We start from the raw sequence: 20,357 nt of genomic DNA, 5'->3' as shown, positions 1-20,357 counted from the left end.
TAGTGCTAACCAGCATGAGCTTTAATTAATGTAACCAGGTAATAATGCAAAATACATGTAAGGTCTATATATTGGCTTAAACTTAAACGGACGAAAATTACAATAACAGCTATTTCGTATGATCGCAATTAATTACAGCAAACGTCGTTGTAGAACCTTAACAATAGAGTAAATTTTAAACAGACACAGTCAGCGGGACATGAGATCTTTATGAAAAGCGCGTTTATGAGATTACCAGAAAAGTTTTGTTCGCATTCGTAGCAAAGTGGCCTGAAGGAAGCATTGAAGCTACTCAAGGTAAAAGATCAACTCTCTACCGCCATAGAGACGCTTATCATTTTTGATAATTACTCTTTGCTGTTAAGAAACTACGCTGTTCATCGAAGTAGTCACTATAATATGTATATTTGACGTAGCTTTATGTTCCGTGTTCTCAGCCACAACAAAATCATACACAAACATAAGTTATTTTGTAAATAATAGCTTGATTAAGTCACAATAAACAGCACAAGCAACGGTTAACAGCATACGGTCACCATACACCAACCTTACTTGCAATTTATACCGGCTATATAATTATATAACACTAAAACCTTCATTGAAAAACAGTTATTGGATACAATTTTGAGGCCACACATCACAAAAGTAAAAAGTAACAGCAGAGTTTTACATTGCATTAGATCACCGATGGTCGAGCCTGTTCTTTAATATAGGGCGGGATGACGTCAGCAAGAAATTCGTAATAACAACAGCAATAACTCTATGTACATTGTAGAATATCCTGTTGCATCATATTTTGAAGAAAGTAATTTGAACAAAAAGTAAAAACAATATTGAAATACATAAAAGCAATTAATTTAACCAAAACTCGTAGAAGCTGTTCCAAACCATGATTAAAAAACATTTTGAAGACATCATAAGAACGCGGTTGAACCTTTTCAATCATTAACCATTTAACATCCATCTTCGAACGTTGTTAGGTATCGCAAGATTGTTTGGGTCCCACGCCAAGTGTGTGGCTCCATTAACCTTAAAGTACCTTAAAGTGACTTTAAAGTTTTCAAAATTAAGAAATTACACAGCTCATTGAAGAAGTCACGATAATCTGTGTTTGATATAGTTTCAGATTTAGACTTCGCAGCCACAACAAAATCATGAATACGTTATTTTGTGAACAATAATTTGTGTTGATCATAAATAAACATTGTAATCCACAATCAGTAGCAAACCATACGACAACGTATTTGGAAGCATTAACACAGCAAAACAATGGAGTACGAAAAGCAACAGAAAATCAATGTGTACAGATTTTAATTAAAAATATTAAGCCCAAATGGCTATTTTTGACATTGAAGCCTTGTTAATGGATAATATGCTATCAAGGAAAACTTTGCAAAAGCCTTTGCTTATGCACAAAGATATTCACAGAATATTTCACATAAATGAGAATTTATGAAATACATGTCGACAACTGAACGCTATACTACAGCGCCTGTAGTAACAGCAACATCGGAAGAACCTTCAGGGCGATATTAAGCAAAGAAATTTGCCCAAAAACGATGATATTAAGGTTCCGTATGATATATAGCAGTAATAGTTTAGAATATGATGTTCAAGAATAAAATAAAAACATAATCATCATTGTCTTGCAGCGCCTAAAACCCCTCAGTAAAGTGTTAGGCTTAACCGCAAAGATATATGCAGACTGCAGTCATGTAACAACAAGAATATAAGAGATGATAAGGTAAAACTGTATTAATTTTGAAGAAGCTTAAAAGAATTAAAAAGGCTGTATTTTGGGATTAATACCGAGCAAAAAACAAAATTTGCCAAAACAGTGAAGTAATAAGATTGTTACTTGTTTTACGTTATTCCAACCTACATACTGCGCTATAGAGACCAGTAGAGAAATAGTAAAATTCCCGCCGATGTGTTAAAAACAACAGTCTTAAATTTATCAATCTACATACACGCACATTCAAACTAAAACCTTGAAGACGAAAGGTAAAAAACAAACCAATTATAACGAATGACTACACAGTAATCTAAAAGGCATCCTAGAACTTCTGTGTTCAGTTCATCCTTGCATCCATCTCTGAACTTGATCGGGAATGGCGAAGGTGTTTGGATCCCATGCCGAGCGACTGGCGCCGTCCATTTCACCAGCTACCTGGTTATCATCATGAAGCCGGTGCGAAGTGCCACCTGGAAACATTCAGTACCGTTACTGGCGTCGCCGCCACGCCGTGAACAATCATATCAATCAATCATACTGGCGTAAAATGTGTTCTTAACTATACCTATTGTTTCCTTGCATTCCGGGCATTTGCTTTGTTGTGTGGCGCCGCCACATTCCCCGATACAGTAAATGTGCCCGTTCTTGCACTTGTACCAGTGCCCTTTGCTCAGTCCGACCGCCTGGACAATCATTTTTCTCTCTACGTCAGTTATACCCAGTCCAGGCAGCACATTGGGACACTAGGAAGTAAAATATTTATTTGAAGACTCATTCGTTTCAACACTGCAATCAACATCGACAGCTATGGGCTGGACTTGAATAAAATCACGAATAAAAACAATGAGTTAAGATCGTTGAAGACGCATTGATATAATTTTACATCGGCCTGTGTTATAAATCTTTTACAACAAATAATCGAGTTGAAAAAACTTACGAGTTGGTTTATTCTTTTAAGAATTGTCTTCACTTCGGAAGCGTTTGCTTCACTGAAAGGAGAATCAACGAACAAGATTCTCTTTGCTTGTTCCAAATAAAGTTTGATTCTACCTTCATTCGGTCCTAGATAAACCCTGTAGCAAGACAAAACTTATCATCCATAAAAAACTAACCCAAGAAGCAAGTTGTGCAACGAAGATTTTGTTCGAACAACACGATTCTAATCCTAACAAATTAACACATTTGTGATTACCCCATGCCGGGGCGACATTTGTCCTTGAGGAGCAGGTACTTGACAGAGAGCGTGAGTTTTTGAGTTTCAAATTCCAAATCACTCGTCTCCTGTTCCGAGAAGTAGGAGCGCTCCCGGAAGAGCCAATTCACAAGATTCTGCATCTGGCTAATGACTCCTAAAAATGTTTGAAAACATCAAAAGTTGACAATCAGAGACTTCTTAGCCGCAGTTGATCGTACAAAAGTTGATTTGCTGAGCGGCTAATGGTTAAATGTATAAAGCATTAGTATATGTAATACTTAAACAAACTTAGTTCATCCGCATCAAATGCATAACAGGGCGCAGAGAATGTACACCCTATCATACATTTATGGGCATTGAGTACTGCACATAATTGGTACATACACAAAGGACAAACCTTTTTTCCTGGCCGGTGTTGTGCCAACGCCACCTAACTTGGGCAAATCCTGTTGAATGTTGGAAAGCTTCACGAGACAGTTGAATTGTGCCTCCACCACTGTTAAAGTTGTCAATGATCTGGCAAGTCTCTGGAATAAGATTTCAACCATAAGCATAAAAACAAGCGGTTAAAACAAGAATCGTCACTATAAAGCTACTGAAATATCTAGTTATGGCTTTGAACTGTGACTGTCACGAAACCACCAAACCGTACAAGTGAAGCACGCAGCTTGTTCATTTCCCCAGGGTACCCGATTGAAAGTCGGTTTTCGTTGGCAAATGCTGCACTTAGGCCATCTTTAGCTCGTTGTACGTCATCAAAACTTCCCACAATCTTCCGCCTGACGTCATTGATTAACCTAAACCATGAGGTGTAGTAAAAATTGATCAATATGCGGCAATATCAATCAATATCAATATGCGAGGATATGCGGCAGAAAAAAGGAATTCACATTTTCATGTTCTGGGCATTTACAGTTTTATAAACGGCTTAATATATTTATTACAATAAAAATGATAGCTAAGAGACTACGGTGCAAGCAATTCACTATCGTACGTGTGAAAGACGCGACATTGGATATAATAAATGTACAATAATGTGATGGTATGATACTCCCAGCTATGTCTGATGGCACAAAAATTATCAAATAATCATTCCAAATCTTACTGAAGTTGCCGATTCACGATCTGACCATATCGGGTCGACCTCCAGACCGGAGTCTTACAACGAGGACATTCCTTTAATTTGATGTCTATCTTTGAATTACTCTCATTGTCAGTCTGGTTGAACCAGGTGTCCAGACCCTCGTAGGTGAAGCAATGACCACAGTCCGACAACTCGACAAATCTGAGAAAACAAATTGTTCAACGATTAGAAATTATTCGACAAACAAACTCTTAACAAAGGCAAAGGTCAGATTCATTTATCTTTCAACAGAAAATCTGAAGCTTACCAAAATTTACCGAAAAATTCAAAAATAATCATTGAAAAGTGCAATAGTTGACCAAATAAGTCTGCTAGTCATCTACAAGAAAAACCTGGCATCTTTTTCATCTTCATCTCCGAAGAAGATCTCGTTCACTTTCTCCTCATCACAAATCCTGCACAACTTCGGACACGGTTCGCCGCACAAGCCAATACAGCGATGCCCACATCGTTTCAAGCGCTGTTTATAAATATTCCGCAATTGTCGTGATGACCAATAGAAATCAAACAAGTACAACACGAAGAGAAAGTAAAGAATTTGTAGAAACACTGCAACTTGATGCTGTGGTCATAGAATAGAATTATCAAATTACTTTCTTGCACGGTTCATTGCAGGGCGGTCTATCGCATGGTTCACTGCATCTCTTCCTGCATTGAAAGTGTTCGCATTTCCACTGGCAAGGTTCCCTGGATAAGACGATAAAGCACAACAAACATCATAAACAACAATTCAACATAACAACAGCACACTGGTTCTCTTCACATACTTGCAGAGCACACAAGGTTCCAAGCACTGCTTAAAGCAGCGACTGTGGACACAAGAAGTCTTGCATAGTTGAGTGCAAGGTGGACAGTTGCTTGGGCAGTTCTCTCTGCACAGATGACCACAGAAGAGAGGTCTTTCGCATTTAGTCCCGCAGCCTTCATGGAGGCGACCCTGGGAAAGTGAAATTTATGTAACAAACAACTCAACGTTTCATTGAAGTGAAACATTTAGCATCTTACACGCTCTCACTATATTTAATACGAGCCAGGTGAGACAACAACGAATGTTGACGTTCTTTTAAAAACAATCCCCCAACCTGAAAACAAGAACCGCAAGTTCCTCTGCACGGATGTCCGCATTTTAAAATTTCCGCGCATTTTTTGTCACATTTTTCCGGGTCCAAGTTTGCAGATTCCGAGCAAGGAACCAAGTAACGATGTCCGCATTTCCCTTGAACTGATTTAAGGATGTTTAAACGTAAGCATAACTGGTCAACTAGGGCATGGAGGGATAATGCGCTTAGCGGTAGTGACGATGGAGTGGTTGCAACAGGTCAATTTTAAGGAAACGTTTTTAGTAACAAAGGTTCAATTGTAATCGACAGTTTTATTTAACACCTTGAACTTGCTCCTTGCATTGATCTGAGCACGGATAACCACATTTCCCCGAACACTGATGACCGCATGGTAGCGTACGAGCGCAGGGGGATTCACAAGTGACACTTGAAGGATCTTCGTTGCAGCGCATTATTTGCTTGTGGCCGCAGGCTGGAAGTGCCTGGAAGTGAAGCAACCGAAGAGCACCATTTATCACATATTTTCTCATAATTTACGTCTTGATAATTGGTAGATGTGGATCTTGTTGATTTCATGTTTTAAAGTTTCGAAAAGCGACTAAAATCATCACCTTTCTGACTTTCTTGATGCACTGGCAAGACTCGCAACACTTCTTGCTGCATTTGTGTCCATACTTGCAAGTTTTTTCACACTGCTTCATGCACTGGTACGCGTCATGTTCTCTGTCGTCATCGTGGCATCGTCTGGCACACACGTGACCACAGGACAACCTGAACTCACAGGCGTGTCCGCATTCGCCTGTGGTGGTTTGCAAAAAAATACAACAAATATAATGTTAAACTTACTATGTCAACATCAAAATTTACCTACATACATAGCATAAGTTTTTGTACAGCATATATACAATTATACACGCACCAAACGTACCGCAAGATTATGCACATCCATCCGTACACAGCATACGTTTGTCTACATACACATACAATGACAACCCATAATTCAGACAGTGAACTATTAGACATACAACGCTCATACAACGACTGTGGACAAACAGTCTGAAAATGAACTCGCTCACATGACTCAAAGCATCGTCTTCTACATTCCTTGTGTCCAGCGTAGCAGGTTTTCGTGCATGGTTCTAAACATTTATACAGCACGTGGTGTGGGTCATCTGCGTGGCATTTTTGTGAGCAAATGTGGCCGCATGCCAGCAAATAGTCACAAGGCTCATCGCATTTGCCTGGTTGTAAACATTACGATGTAATAAAGTGAAATGTTACGGCAAAGCAAAAATATATTGTCACATTTCTCACATTTTTCCCAGCATTTCTTGATACATCTTCTATGTCCAGCGTGACATCGCTTCTTGCACGGTTCACGGCAGCGATAGTTTTCGTGGTTTTCATCGTCCGGATGACAAGTCCGTTTGCAAAAATGCCCGCACGGTAATTTGTACTGGCAAGGCTGACCGCAGCCTCCTGTTGAAGCAACAACGAGTAAAACCTGGTTTAATTTTTGATTTAACTTTTTAAAGAGGTCAACGCAGTGAATAAATGAGATGTCTATGGAAGTAAGCAAACGTCTTCCCCACCTTCTGGAAATTGCTCAAAATCCTTCACCGTGTTAACCCAAGCAATCTTCTCTTTGTGGTTCTTACATTGAAGTGGAAGCCTGTTCCCTGTCAGATCATCATTTTCAAGCTTCAGGAGGATCTTGTGCCACAGTGAGTTGTTTTCTTTCAACATCTGAAACAAAACTTCGTTTTCTACTTTCCCAGCCACGTCACAATCGAAAAACTAGCTGTCATCATCTTTGGCAAAACGTCTTTAAGCATCAAGATGTCACAGAACAGCTGAGTTGCACAAAATAAGTTTTTACCTTAAAATTTCCAACACAAAATAAACCCTTTTTGGCGCGAGAAAGCGCCACACAGACGCGGTTTTCCACACTCAAGAAGCCCATCTTTCCCTGAGGGAACAGTTATTATGTCCTAATACTGATGTCATCGATCAATATGAAAACAGCTTACATTGACATCACACAAATTTTAAACATTCAGACGTTTTACCTCCGTATTGCTCCGTACAAGAGAAAGAAGAATGATGTCGTTTTCTTCTCCTTGGAAGTTGTCAACCGCCGTTACTCGAACTCCGTGATGGAGACGTCTCGAGATCGAGTTTTTGAATGCAAACAACTGACCTAATAAGTGAAAGTTAATAAGTTAAGTTAAATAAATTAAGTATTAAATTGATAAGTTAAACATTAAGTATAAGTTAATAATTGCCAATAAGTGAAAGTAGACCAATATCAGCAAACTTAATCAATTTTTAATCCATCAATCAATCCATTCTATTTCATAGCAAATTTGTTGCTATCAAGACCATCAAAACACCAACTGGTAATACAACACTCACCAACATAAGCAGTGAGGATGGTGATCTGTTCCGGGTGGTAGCCTTGCTGGATGAGGTACCGGCACAATGCAACCATGAAGTCAGCCTCGTATTGGTTGACCTGATAGAAGTAAATTACCAGTGCACAGGTTTCTGCGGTGAATGAACTGTAGAGAGACCAAACAGAGGGAAAAACGGAAAAGCGGAAGCGGAAAAAAAGGAAAAGCAGACCTTGCTCATTCCATCTTTGACCTCAGTTTCTTTGTGATTGTGGTTGAGGAAGAAAACACTCCTCTGCACACCGATCACGTCATCATACTTCTCCACGCTCGCGTGATCACGAAGGTCGTCGTAAATGTGAGGTCTGAGCAGATCCGCGATTCGAGGTCGCATTCGATGCTGCAGCTGCAGTCTGCTACATGGGATGCCGTTCTTTATCTGGGATGAAGTAAGATGTCGGTTAGATTATGGAAGTGCACAAAACAAAGTATCAGGATGTAAGGCATCCCATCTAAATAAATATCAATCAAGTCTCCCTAAATATCAACTAATTGAAGTGGACCTTGTATTAAAAGCAATATCTTGAGTCAGCTTATACTTTGCACCATAAAACACAACACATCAGTCCACAATTATCCAATAATTCTTACCATTCTCTCAAACAATGAAATATCGAGATGGTATTTCCTTGCAAGTTCAAAGACTGTCGGTGAAGGTTTCAGTTGCTGGTGATCACCAATCAGAATGAGGTGTTCGGTTGTTTTCGGCATTGACGTCACAATGTGAGCTTCTAATACCTCAGCTGCTTCTTCGACGATTACGATCCTCACCTGAGACAGCAAGATTTTATCAATCATTTTTGTATTGTAACGGAAGGTCATTATTTTGCAACAATGTGCTACAATGAGACGACCGGTGGTTACAAAAATTTATGAAACTAAAATAATGCAAAGTTTTACGCAACAGCGCGATGAAGTCGACTTTGAAAACTTCCATGTCGAATAAATTTTGTCTAAAGGTTCAACCAACACTAGGTGGCGCTCTCACCGGCAGCTTGTAGATTATGTCCCTGTACTTGGCCGCTCCCGTTGTTGTCATGGCGATGACGTTGGCAGTTTCCAAAACAGAAAAATCTTCATGTCTCCGGATGTTGCGGATTTCTTTCGTCAAATGATTGTATCGAGCAAAGTGCTGGTTGAGATCAACTGTCAGCTGCTGTCTCAAGTCTGACACCCAGCGACTGAAACAAGATTAAATCAACTTTCAGATCAAAAATAAAATGGATTTTTACAAGTTACAAAAGTAACGGCGAAATATAGTTGTTATTATACCATTTAAGATCTTTTTCTTTAAAAACCGTTCAAAGATCTGGAATCTATAGAAATCACAACTAAAAGAAAATGTGTTCACGCTACCGATAGAGGCGCCATCGGTCGTTCCTTCCCAGTTTGAATATGTCGTAAGTCCGATTAACTTCTGCTCTACTCATCATGTCCACCTTGTTCAATTGCTCTTGGATCTCCTTCTGGAGTTTCTTCTTCAGACCTTTCTTTCTTCCAGCCTGCTGCCATCCATCTTCTTCGGACTCTTTAAAGAGTCAGATGTTAGTAAACGACTGATAATAATAATTAGTCAAACTCATGATGAAGGAATATCTGCAGGTATTCGCCCTCCAGTGAATACAATACAGTGGAACGCATTCATCTGTTGTATAACTACTTTAAGCTGTAGCCCAGTTAAATATCTGTCAATGCGTTGGTTATAGTCTATCAACTATTACTCTGTGCAATTATGCTTGTTTAATGCATATCAATGCACGTGTAAACCTTACATATACATTATTTATGTCCTGTAGCATTCCACTTAAAATAAACTCTGTAAATTCTGAGTGAGTTTTTTGATTTTTCTAGAAACTTCACAATAGAACTCATATGCCAATTATTACCTTGTGAAAGATTACCGATGTTTGCGGCAGAAATTTTTTCTTGTTTGGTTTGTTTTTTATGTCTTGGTTGTTGAACGTCGACAAAACCTACAGGAAAGTAAAATGAATTGAGGTTAATATACCTAACTGTGTGCATTTCACATAGAAGCCAAACTACGATAAAATTCATGTAATGAAAAAAATTAAAATCTAATTCAGCTTGTCCACGTTACCGTCATCAGCAACCATCAACATCCTTTGATCCTGCAAAAAATCTGCTTCTCCTTCGATGTTGAATTCTTCTTCTTCTTCTTCGTTTTCAAAAAATTCTTGTTGTTGTTGTTGTTGTTGTGCTGCAATAAAAGCAGATAATAATTTATTAATAACAAATTAAATGTAAAAGCAGTTGTTGTAGAAGCTACAATAAACATCGTTGCAAACGTTGGTAAAACAGTAAAAACCAAAACAACAACATAATCGTAAAAACTAATAGATTTTAACCTTGTTTTTCTTGAAGCCAACGCTGAAGTACTTCTGGATTTGTAGGATCTGAAGGATTTCTGCTGCCTGCAAAAAAATAGAACTTGTACATGAAAAGTGCACAAATTAGTCAGCAATCAAACAGCAAAACAAGCTACAATAGTTAGAATTTACTCTTCAAGTGATTCAGAAACTGTAAGTCTATTAAGCTTATAAAACTGCAAGTCTACTAAACAAATATTGAAAACCTTCATATTTTCAACATCTTATAATTTACAAAACCAATTATTATCTTCACACACAAACCTGTGGCCAACGCAGCACACTTTAGTTCAATCGTCTTGTATCCAATCTGGATAAGTTGTGCGCATCGACGTGGAACAGGCCTCTGGTTGAGGAAGTCAACGACAACATCTGCAAGATGAGGTTCGGGTCACCAACTTTAAGTTTATTTCAGTTTTTAATCTTGGTAGGTGATTTTACATCAGCTATGATTCCAAAGGCGGAGACTTTTGTTCATCATTTAGAATATGAAAGAGACAATCGTTATGCTCGAGTAACTTTGAACCTACATGCCAGCAAGCCTGGTGGAAATTTTTTCCACAGCTTGGAAGAAGAAACTCTCTTCCATGCTCTGAATGGCGAGTAAAAAACGCTACTGACTTAAAAAAGCTAAAATCTTACTTTCTATTTGAAGTCCCACATGATTTGGTGTATAAAGTGGACCCAGCAGTTTTTCCATCAACTCATTTGTATCTAAGATTCCTGTTGAAATGATTGTTTTGTGATTTTTAAAGAATTCTGCTAAATTATTGCTTTGTGAAAATTCTCATGAGTTGTTTGATAAAAGAAGTAAATATCACTAAAAATGTAGAAAATGGGTCGTGACAATACCTGTATCCTTCATGATTTTAATAACACGATCTTTGAAAAATCCCATATCTACCAATGGCTTGGCAAGGGCATTCAGTGTTTCTGTGACAAAAAATATCAAAATAAATCACTACTAAAGTCCTAATTCTAAAGTCAAGTGTAGTTTGTAATGCAAAGAAAAATAAAAAGTAAGATAAAACAAAATATAATAAGCTGCAAAGAGACGAAAAACAAAGAAATAATGAAGAACAATCGTTGAACCTGTCACAACGTAGACGGGAACTTCTGCATCAGCTTCTGCCTCTTCTTCACCTTCTTTCTTCTTTAAACCCAGCCATGAAAGAAGAGCGTCATCAGCTGAATGCAATTCATCAAAATAATCAACAAAGCAAGTAAGTACAAGCAGTAAAAGACATGGCAAGCAAACACGTCATCCACAAACCATCCGGTAATCGATACAGTTGCTGCAAAAGATATCTGGAAGATTCCACTTTCATCAGCAGCCCAACCGACAAAATATCTTCAGTTGAAGCTTTGAGAATCTTTTCATTGCTTTCCAAAGCAGTCGAGCAATTGTCCAGATCACCTAAAAAGTGCAAAAATAACTTGTAGTAGATGAAAAAATCGATAAGATAATCTCAAAAAATTTAACACAATGTATGAGGCATGGCATTGCAGTTGTTGATTCTCACATCTTAGTTCATAAACTGTCTTCCTCGAGAATTTGTTCTGTCTCAAATTTGTTTGCCGGCTCACGTTGTACAAGGAATATTGCTCAAGACTCTGCGTTTTGCAGCGACCACCGACTCTGATTAAACCGGTTGGATGAAAACTTGCAATCCCCTCCAGAAATTGATCCAACGCGTGGTTCGTGTAGCAGACAACGAGGATAGGACCGGATGGGATTTTCCCTGATTGATTCAAATGCATTTCTTCCCTGGGTAAATCAAAAATATTTAAACGATTGAATCAAATCCGACAACGATTGACAATAAATGAACTAATGATATCAAATCAAGAATTATTAATTATCAGACAAGGCCACTCACATCCTTGCTTGTATATTTCTGGCAGGAGCAGCGGGTTTGAAAGCTTGATTTTTCAGCAACATCTTCATGATGATTAAACCAACGTGAGTCTTCCCAGTTCCAGGAGGACCTTGGATGATCGCCAACTCATTGGTGAGAGCCGTCTTCAACGCAGATGTTTGCGAAGGATCTAATCCCAACTCTTCCGAGGATGGCCACGATTCAACATCCAAGACCTCATACTTTGTTCTCAATCTTCTATAAGGGTTGTCTAGAAAGTTTTCATTTTAAAAGTAATTTATTGCAGTAAATCAGTGGTTCTTAACCTTTTTTCCCCCAGCGCCCCTTTTCAGAGGTTTCCATAGTCTGCTGCCCACCATAATGAAAGGGCTGTGTTAAAAATGACGAGTGTTTAGTGAAAAGATCGGCTTAATCACCAATCCGGTTGCCTTGTATTTGGGAGAAGCGATATTATTTAATATACTGTATTAATAAGAGTAATAATAACAGTAATAATAATAATAATAATAACAGAAATAATAAGAGAATGGTTGATATAGTAAAATATACATTAGTAAAGCAGGAAAAATAACTCATAACTCAACACAATTGCAGATTATATCTCAATTACATACTACAATCAAACCAACGATATAAAGAACTTTATATCGTTGATCAAACTAGCCGAAGCTGAAGTTTAGCTAACTGACTGACTACGTTTTAAAAGCGAATGGAGCCTCAGACCAGACAATGCGCATTATGACGTAACTAGAAAGATTGGCTAGTAGGCCTAGGCCTATACCAGAGGTGGGCAAATGTATTCAATGGAAGAGCCATTGGCAGAAAATACAAGCACCATTTTGCTGGCCTTAGATGTCATCGTTTTCGTTTTGCAGTGTCTTTAAGTAGACTGAACTGAGCTAAAGCTTACTGTCTTAGCAATGAAATTGCGTTGACTTGCTGTTAACTAACTCTTCGGATTCTATGTCTACTGTTACGTCATAAACGAAATGCTGGCCTAAATAAAAGAAAAAGAGAGAAACGTTCATAAACGATACTCTTGGTAGCCTTTGCAAATTTTTTGGAATTTTACGATTCGACTAGAAGAGCCACAAAAAACATGCCGGTGAGCCGCAGTTTGACCACCACTGGCCTATACAAAGCAAGAGTATACATTGATATTGATCTAGCAGAACTACTAAAGCAAATTTGCAGTGAGGTAAATATCGTTACACCTTCTGAATAGAGCGCCCCCTATAGCGCCCCCTGAGTATTTCCGCCCCTCTAAAAATCAAAAGCGCCCCTTAGGGGGCGGTAGCGCCCAGGTTAAGAACCACTGCAGTAAATCAACAAACACATCTTGAAATAAGTCACAAAAACAACAAATGAAATAAAATATTCTAGTTTAATTAAAACAATGAAAGTTTTTGGACACGAATTCCTTTCAAAACACATAACTTTACAACAAATACAATGCAGCAAAATTGGCATCAACTTTTATAAAGGATTTTTTGCTTATGACATCTTCTGGAACAAGCATTGATTCAATATGAACAAAATAAACTGGTTATTGCTGCAAAAACCTCTACAGACCTGTTTGAGGAAGCACAGATGCAAAGTCATAAGAAATATTTCTTTCATCTCGGATGTATCGCGGTGGGCGAATTGTGTTCTCACAATGGACTATGTATCGTTCCAAAGGAATTTCCCGTGTCTCTGTTGTTTCCATAGTAAATTAGAAATAGTAGGCCCAGACGACAAGTCATACACAGTATTCATAAAAACTATACCACAACACAAGCTCACATGCAAAGCTAAAGCAATAAACAAGTACACCGTTCATCTTTCCGATGAATTCAATGCAATAAGTTGCTTACGTTGCAGGCCAGACAGTACATGTCGATATGCTTCAAAATAAGCTTCACTCTCGACCATGAAATACTTTTTCTTCAGGTCTTCAGAGGAAACGATGCTACTCACCGTCACTTCTGCAAAACAGCAATGTCAGGATATTTTACGTCGCAAATTTTCCTAAAATTGAAGCTAAAAATATTCACATGACTTAGTTCAATGCTGGCAGAAGCCAAAAGACAAGATTGTCAAAATAAAATCGCATTTGAGGAGTGGTAAGATCACCTTTAGAACAACTTCAAATTAAATCGCGTTTAATATATTTTTTCATAAGTGCAATTCTTTATCTTGCTATAAACATGCATGTCCAAGCAATTTAAATATTAAAAGTAGATTAATAAGACAAAGAAGGACTTCTTGAAATTCACACAACCGACACCAGATGATTAAAAGCTCATCAAAAACCTTTGTTTCCACCAGTTGGATCTCCCTCCTCTTCCTCCTCCTCAGGATCAGGAAGTTGAAGCGTGTTGAGAAATTCCACCATCACTTCTCCTTTGCTTAGCTCTTCAGGTTTTCGCTCAATGATGGAAGCAAATAATAAGTGTTTCTGAAATGGCGGAAGACATTCACGTGATCTGTGTTGTTGTTAAGTCTCAAGTGACAACGTGTTGTCTTTGCTTTGGCTTTGATTGTAGAAAACGATTTTCCATAAATTTTATTTTTTTTTAGAAGCATAATTAAATAAATAAATTTATTAAATGTTGATTTTATTAGAAACATTGTTACTTCGAAATTATCGGATGAGAGACAAACAAGATTTCCAAACATTAGACGCTTTGAATTCTGCCAGTTGACGAACTTCAAGCGATCAACATTGAATTGAATGCAGTAATGAACACCTGGCAAGTTGACAATCACAAATTAATAATCCAGAAGCAGTTTTGAGTTTTTCCAATTTGAAACCATTTTTGCAAATAAAAGTAACACTGATTAAAAATAACTTGTCGTTAAGAAAAGAGACAAATGGAGCCCCCTACATTTGGTATTTTTCTAACAATAGATATTTAAAAGCAGCAGACCATCAGAAATCAGCCAGTGTTTTAAATCTAACTTGTAAAATCTTGGCTATCTTGTCAAATTTGTATTGTATTGTTGATTTTTTGCCATTGATTGTGCGAAGCGAAAGTTAGGATGCTAACTGTTGTAGTTACAGTGAAATATAACACATGTTCACGAACAATTAACAAGCAGGAAGTCATACCTTTCATGCTGCGTTTCGGATATTTTATTGTGACATCTTGGTAAACTTTCACACCCTGTGGTCTTTTGCTTTTGGCAAATTTTACTAAAAATAAAATCAACTGGTATAAACAGTGAGAATATAATCTTACATGTTCAATTTCAAGTCAACTTCAGTTTTACTTCAACTTTACATAAAATTATGTAAAATATTACGTCTGATGATTACGTCTTATATTATGTCTGATGAAACAAAAACATTCCATGATTTAATTTGCTTGGGTAATAAATCCTGAATTTGAACATGATGAAAAAATTTCTTACATGACATAAAATATTCCTCAATTCCTTGTCTTAGAGGTCTGACAAAATCTTCTCGTAACAAACGAAACTGTACATCCAAGTAGTGGTCGGTGCTAAACACAAACAACGCAAGTAAGTCACCATTATATTTTTGGTATGTCGTTACGTTGAGCAGCTCAGCTAAAAGTTATAAAAATTTCTTAATAATATGTAAAAAGAAACTTTTTTATAATTAGTTTGGAGATTTTAGTTAAAAATCGTAGCAGCAATTTTTCATATCTGGGAATACTATAATCTGCAAAGTTGCCAAAATAAAAGCTTGATTGAAATAAAAAATATAGAATTTATACTTTGTACATTAATACTTATACATTAGTTGCAGTGTTGCTGTATTATTTTGTATTGTCCACTTCTCTTCAATTTTATTTTAATTCTAAACTATCGGTTTTAAACTATTTAAACTAACATTACTTGCAGTTGTATCATTTTAAAAATCATTCAACTTAAGATAGTTATAAATAAAAGTAATGATATTAGTCATTAAGACGTTGAGATATTTAAGACAGTAAAATAGTTATGTTTGGTTCTAACTGACCCTGAATAAGCAGAGTTGACTAAGTTAGTCCTCACAAATGGATCTTCCTTCAAATTGATGTCATCGAGGGTGGGAAAGACTGAAATCTGACGATAATCATCGGGTGGCGCCTCCTCGTGCATTCTGTCGTGATGCGACTGAAAGTTTGTGTTGCTCCTGGTAGGAAATGTCGAAACTTTCATTTCATACACACGAAAAGTTGCTTTAATATTAAAATATTAGACTTGTGTAGGACTAGAGTTGACTAAACATGGATTTGTGAAACAGACGGCCTTATTCACCGGGCTAAAAAGTTCGTAATAATACGTTAATTTAAAAATAATTATTTTTTAACAGAAAACCTTTTATTTCCACTTCTTTTGTATTTATTTTCATTTAGCTCTTGCATTGAAATGTCAATCTCTTCGACAAGGTTAGAAATATTTTTGAATGTTCCCAGCTGGAGTCTGTCAACAACGCTCTTCAATATTGGCAAAAGCAACGAGACCTTGTAATGTAAAATAACTTAATGTAAGATACTTCAAAAAGATGTCGGGTGAACGGCACGAAGCACTGAGGCAAATAGGTTTAACCCCAAAAAGGTTATGTTTTTGTAGGTTTATTGGACAAAGGTCATGCTAGTTGTCACCCCCAACAGGTCAACACCATCATTTTAAACTTTCTAGGCTTTGTCACTTTTCCCATGCATTGGCGCATTGCATTATCAACTAGCACCCAGTTGTTGGCCACCACCTCACAAGCAATGAACAATAAAATGAATAAAACGGTGGCTTGACAACTAAGTGCAATTATAACAAAAATAGTTAACAAATTATCACATTTATAACGACAACAATAAACCTACAATAACGCTAAAAACAAATTGCTTCAATAAACTGAACTAAAGTTAGAATGCTTAAAAAATTCTTACCGCTCGATCACACGAGTTTGGTACGTATGTAAACCAAGCTTGCATCATCAGCAGGGTATTGTGGATGTGGCCACTGGCTGCTTCTTGATTTGACCTAAATCAAAAACAAACAATTTTTTAAAGCAAAATTTAAACAGCAAGTTCCCAAAAGTTTCACGAAAAAACTTTAAAGAGCAAATATAATTTGTAATTGTATTCATACATCCATGTCCAATGTCAATAAGTTACACCAAACATGCTTCACAAGGCTCAGTTCCGCAAAATGGGCCTAATTAAATAAAAGGTGTTGGCTCAGCAAACACAATTGTCTAATATCCATTTGTTCATCTCAGGTTGACAACATGAACTTTGCACGTCTCCCACATCATATACATTGGAGGTGAAATAAAAGTTTTCAATGATGTTTGCGTTAACAAAGTAAACTAAGCATCAGCTATACTTAACTATAATATACATGTGACTTATGTAAGACTACATATCATTATATATACATGTGCACCACACTTGACAGTGAAATCTTCAAAATGAAAATAATACCGCAGCATCGTTACCTTCTGTGTTGCAACTCGTTAATGAACTTCATCGCCTTCGTTTGAAAGTCGTGGTTTATGAGATCTTGTAGGACTTTGTTTATCGAAGAACAATCTTCATCGCATGTGCACATCTTGCCGATCACTTTCAGTATCATCTGGATCATCCCTGAAATATGATATTTATGGAAATAAGCCATTTTATTACAAAATACATATTTTTAAAACTAATCTATCTGGTTGCCTCATATACCTATGACTACATTTATTACTATCAATGACATTAAAGCCCATTGTAATAAAAATAATTACCGTGGTTGTCATCATTCAATTCTCTCAGTCTAACTGAAAACCCAGATCGTTCCGTTGACAATCGAACAGCAATTCCCCTCGGCGGAACATCTTCACTCAACATTTCTTCGAGTGCCTTGTATGCGATAGGTCGAAGGTCATTCTCATCTTCAGCGTCCCTAAAAAAATATTTTATGGATTTCATTTAAAACATTTTTTCACAAAATCCATTAGAATATTTGTCAACTTAGATTAGATTCTTTGGCGCATGAGGAGATAAAAACCATCATATATTTATGGATAAAATTTAACAAGCATAAAAAGAGCTCATTTTAATCTGAGTATATAGATATGGAAACTACAGTATAAAGTTTAACATTTATTAATTCACATTTGGAAATCGCCAGGAATTAAGATCAGAAATTGTGAAAAACTTAAAATTTTAAACCCACCTTGGTCTAGAATGACCTCTGAAACCTCTTCCTCGGGCCTGGGTGGTTGACGGACGTGAACTGTGCTCAAATCCTCTGCTAGTATGACCCCTTCCTTGATGTCTATGATTACTAAGATAGAAACGAAATTTTTTCAACATACCATAGACAACATGTAAATTATTTAATCTGAGAAATGCTTACAATTAAATGAAATAGTTTTAAACACATTTCAGTGCATCTGGTAATATTATTAAACTACTTATTTTATATATCATTAAACAATAACTTAAGTAGTCTATATTTGCCATAACATTACTGCGTATCCTGAAAATTTGTATTAGCTCGGCCATATCCACTTTGACCACCTGGTTGCGACAAACCTCCAGAAACTAGTCTCGGTTGGCTACGACTTCTGCCTCTGTAAGATATTATTACATCATAATACAGTGCTACAGTGACCTATAGTAGCACCAAGAAAGCAATGATTTTTTAGTGTCAAGATAACTTCTTGAAAAATCTTAAGATAACAAAACATTTGATGTGATGAAAGTATAACTAATAGGCCACTATACTTGACACAAAGGGGACTCTAGCACATAATGTTGCTTCATTGTACTTATTGCTAGAAAAGTTGTCCAGTTTTGTTTCAATAAATTCAGACTTAAATGAATATTTTAGAAAAAAATAAGAAGCATCGATCAACCTATTGCCAAAATGTGAATTTCCTCTTCCTCCTCTTCCTCTTCCTCCTCCTCCTCTTTCTCTTCCTCCTCCTCTTCTATACTCCGGATTCATTTTGAGATAAAATCACAAAATGTCCACATCTGTCAAATCTTTTTACAGTTTTCAAAACCTTTAATTTCAATAAAACTAACTAAAATAAAACAAATAAGTACACTCTGTCCTGGCATTACAGCATACTTGAAATCATGATGCCCTGATACCAAAGATTTTATTGAAGTTTGATTTAGGTTAGAAGGTAGATTTGGGTTAGGCTTAGTTTATTGTACGGTATGTTATAAAATTTAAATTAGATTAGCAAGAAACTGTGAAAATAACCTCAAAGGTGCAATTATTTTAGAGAAATAAATTAGCTTAAAGTCCTTATAGTCTGGTCTGTATTTTATGGCAAGTTTGCTAACTCAGGTGTACAGCTGCTAGCCAGGTGTGTATTCACTCAATCTTTCTCCTCTCTCTATCTCCAGAAACTGTGAAATTAACCTCAAAAGTGAAATTATTTTAGAGAAATAAATTAGCTTAAAGTCCTTATAATTAGGTCTGTATTTTATGGCAAGATTTGCCAAAATCTCGGGTGTACAAGTCTGTTAACTATGGTGTACAACGGCTAGCCAGGTGTGTACTCACTCAATCTTTCTCCACTGTATGTCTAACACTTATATTGATATAACCAATAAGTGATTGAAATAACCTCTAGGTTGGATAATTCTTATCAAAATTGGGTCAATCATTAAATCACTACATAGTTAAAGCAAACCAGCTCATTTATCAGGCTTTGATAGTTTTAAACATATTTGTAGTTTTTATTTTGATGTTTTTCTGCTATGATTATGTCCTAACTTCATGTTTTGTTCAAGCGTTTTTGATACAGAGAAATTTGCCTCCATGAATAGTTGATGAATTTGCTTGGTTTTAATATTTGTGAGAGGGCAAATTTAGGCTGCCAAATAAAATCAAGTGAATTTATAGAAATGTGATTGGAATTTATTTCAAGTGTGCAGCTGCCACAAAATAAGCTCTACAGCCATCCCAATTAACAATTGGCTATCACTACTTCACCGGAACAAAAACTCATGTTTGAATCTATTTTTCTATTTCTTGTTAACTTGACTTAAACGTTGTAACATAGTTTTCCATACCTAACCTAAATCGTCCTTTCAGTCTAAACTTAACTGCAATTCATCTCTAAATAGCCATATAGTCACTTTTTCACATATACCCAGTTTCCTAATCTAACCGCGTAACTGTCTATTTTTGCAATGGGCTATGTGAGCTATTTTTGTAGTTGAAATAGTCGTTCTCAATTTCCATCACATATTTTGTTAATTTCAATTTCGCTTCGCACAGTTAACGGTGAAAAATAAATCATACAATACGTAGCCTACAACCACTGAAAATACAACCACAGTCAAAAGCCACTCTGACATAGGCAACGCAAGGTGATTCAAACTTCCAATCGCAAAAATGAAACAGCTGAACTAACGCCTCAAAAGACTGGTTATGTTGGAATGAAACTGGACCTTGTGATGTTTACCTAACAGCGGTATCCTCTTTTTAAAAGAGAAACAAAAATCGCTCTGTTGGGCCTTTCCGTACTTCGAAAGAACAGTTTTGAGGAAGGGTATTACC

General features: G+C 36.7%; 1 protein-coding gene across 1 annotated transcript; it reads right to left on the bottom strand.

Moving 5' to 3' along the window:
* Positions 1–380: 380 nt before the first annotated feature.
* LOC143459654 (NFX1-type zinc finger-containing protein 1-like) lies at positions 381–19,098 on the bottom strand. The gene is made up of 47 exons (XM_076956877.1): positions 18,694–19,098; positions 18,307–18,408; positions 18,009–18,119; positions 17,578–17,735; positions 17,287–17,434; positions 16,736–16,829; positions 16,167–16,312; positions 15,826–15,981; positions 15,252–15,343; positions 14,950–15,033; positions 14,475–14,587; positions 14,151–14,295; positions 13,712–13,822; positions 13,428–13,550; positions 11,856–12,105; positions 11,499–11,743; positions 11,249–11,392; positions 11,068–11,163; positions 10,828–10,908; positions 10,618–10,698; positions 10,240–10,347; positions 9,955–10,020; positions 9,687–9,806; positions 9,475–9,561; positions 8,945–9,116; positions 8,577–8,769; positions 8,180–8,359; positions 7,761–7,967; positions 7,551–7,650; positions 7,205–7,335; positions 7,015–7,104; positions 6,728–6,881; positions 6,450–6,614; positions 6,212–6,376; positions 5,747–5,934; positions 5,458–5,617; positions 5,157–5,296; positions 4,842–5,011; positions 4,668–4,761; positions 4,407–4,534; positions 4,036–4,215; positions 3,583–3,727; positions 3,328–3,457; positions 2,928–3,084; positions 2,673–2,808; positions 2,301–2,478; positions 381–2,205 (listed from the first exon to the last, which is right to left on the bottom strand). Exons 1-47 carry the CDS (start codon positions 18,783–18,785, stop codon positions 2,078–2,080), a joined length of 6,444 nt encoding a protein of 2,147 aa, XP_076812992.1. The 5' UTR covers positions 18,786–19,098; the 3' UTR covers positions 381–2,077.
* Positions 19,099–20,357: the final 1,259 nt, after the last annotated feature.

Source organism: Clavelina lepadiformis, chromosome 5, assembly GCF_947623445.1.
Source record: "Clavelina lepadiformis chromosome 5, kaClaLepa1.1, whole genome shotgun sequence".
Classification (NCBI taxonomy): domain Eukaryota; kingdom Metazoa; phylum Chordata; class Ascidiacea; order Aplousobranchia; family Clavelinidae; genus Clavelina; species Clavelina lepadiformis.
The sequence above is the reverse complement of the archived record's forward strand: the minus strand, read 5'-3'. Positions and strand labels throughout refer to the sequence as shown.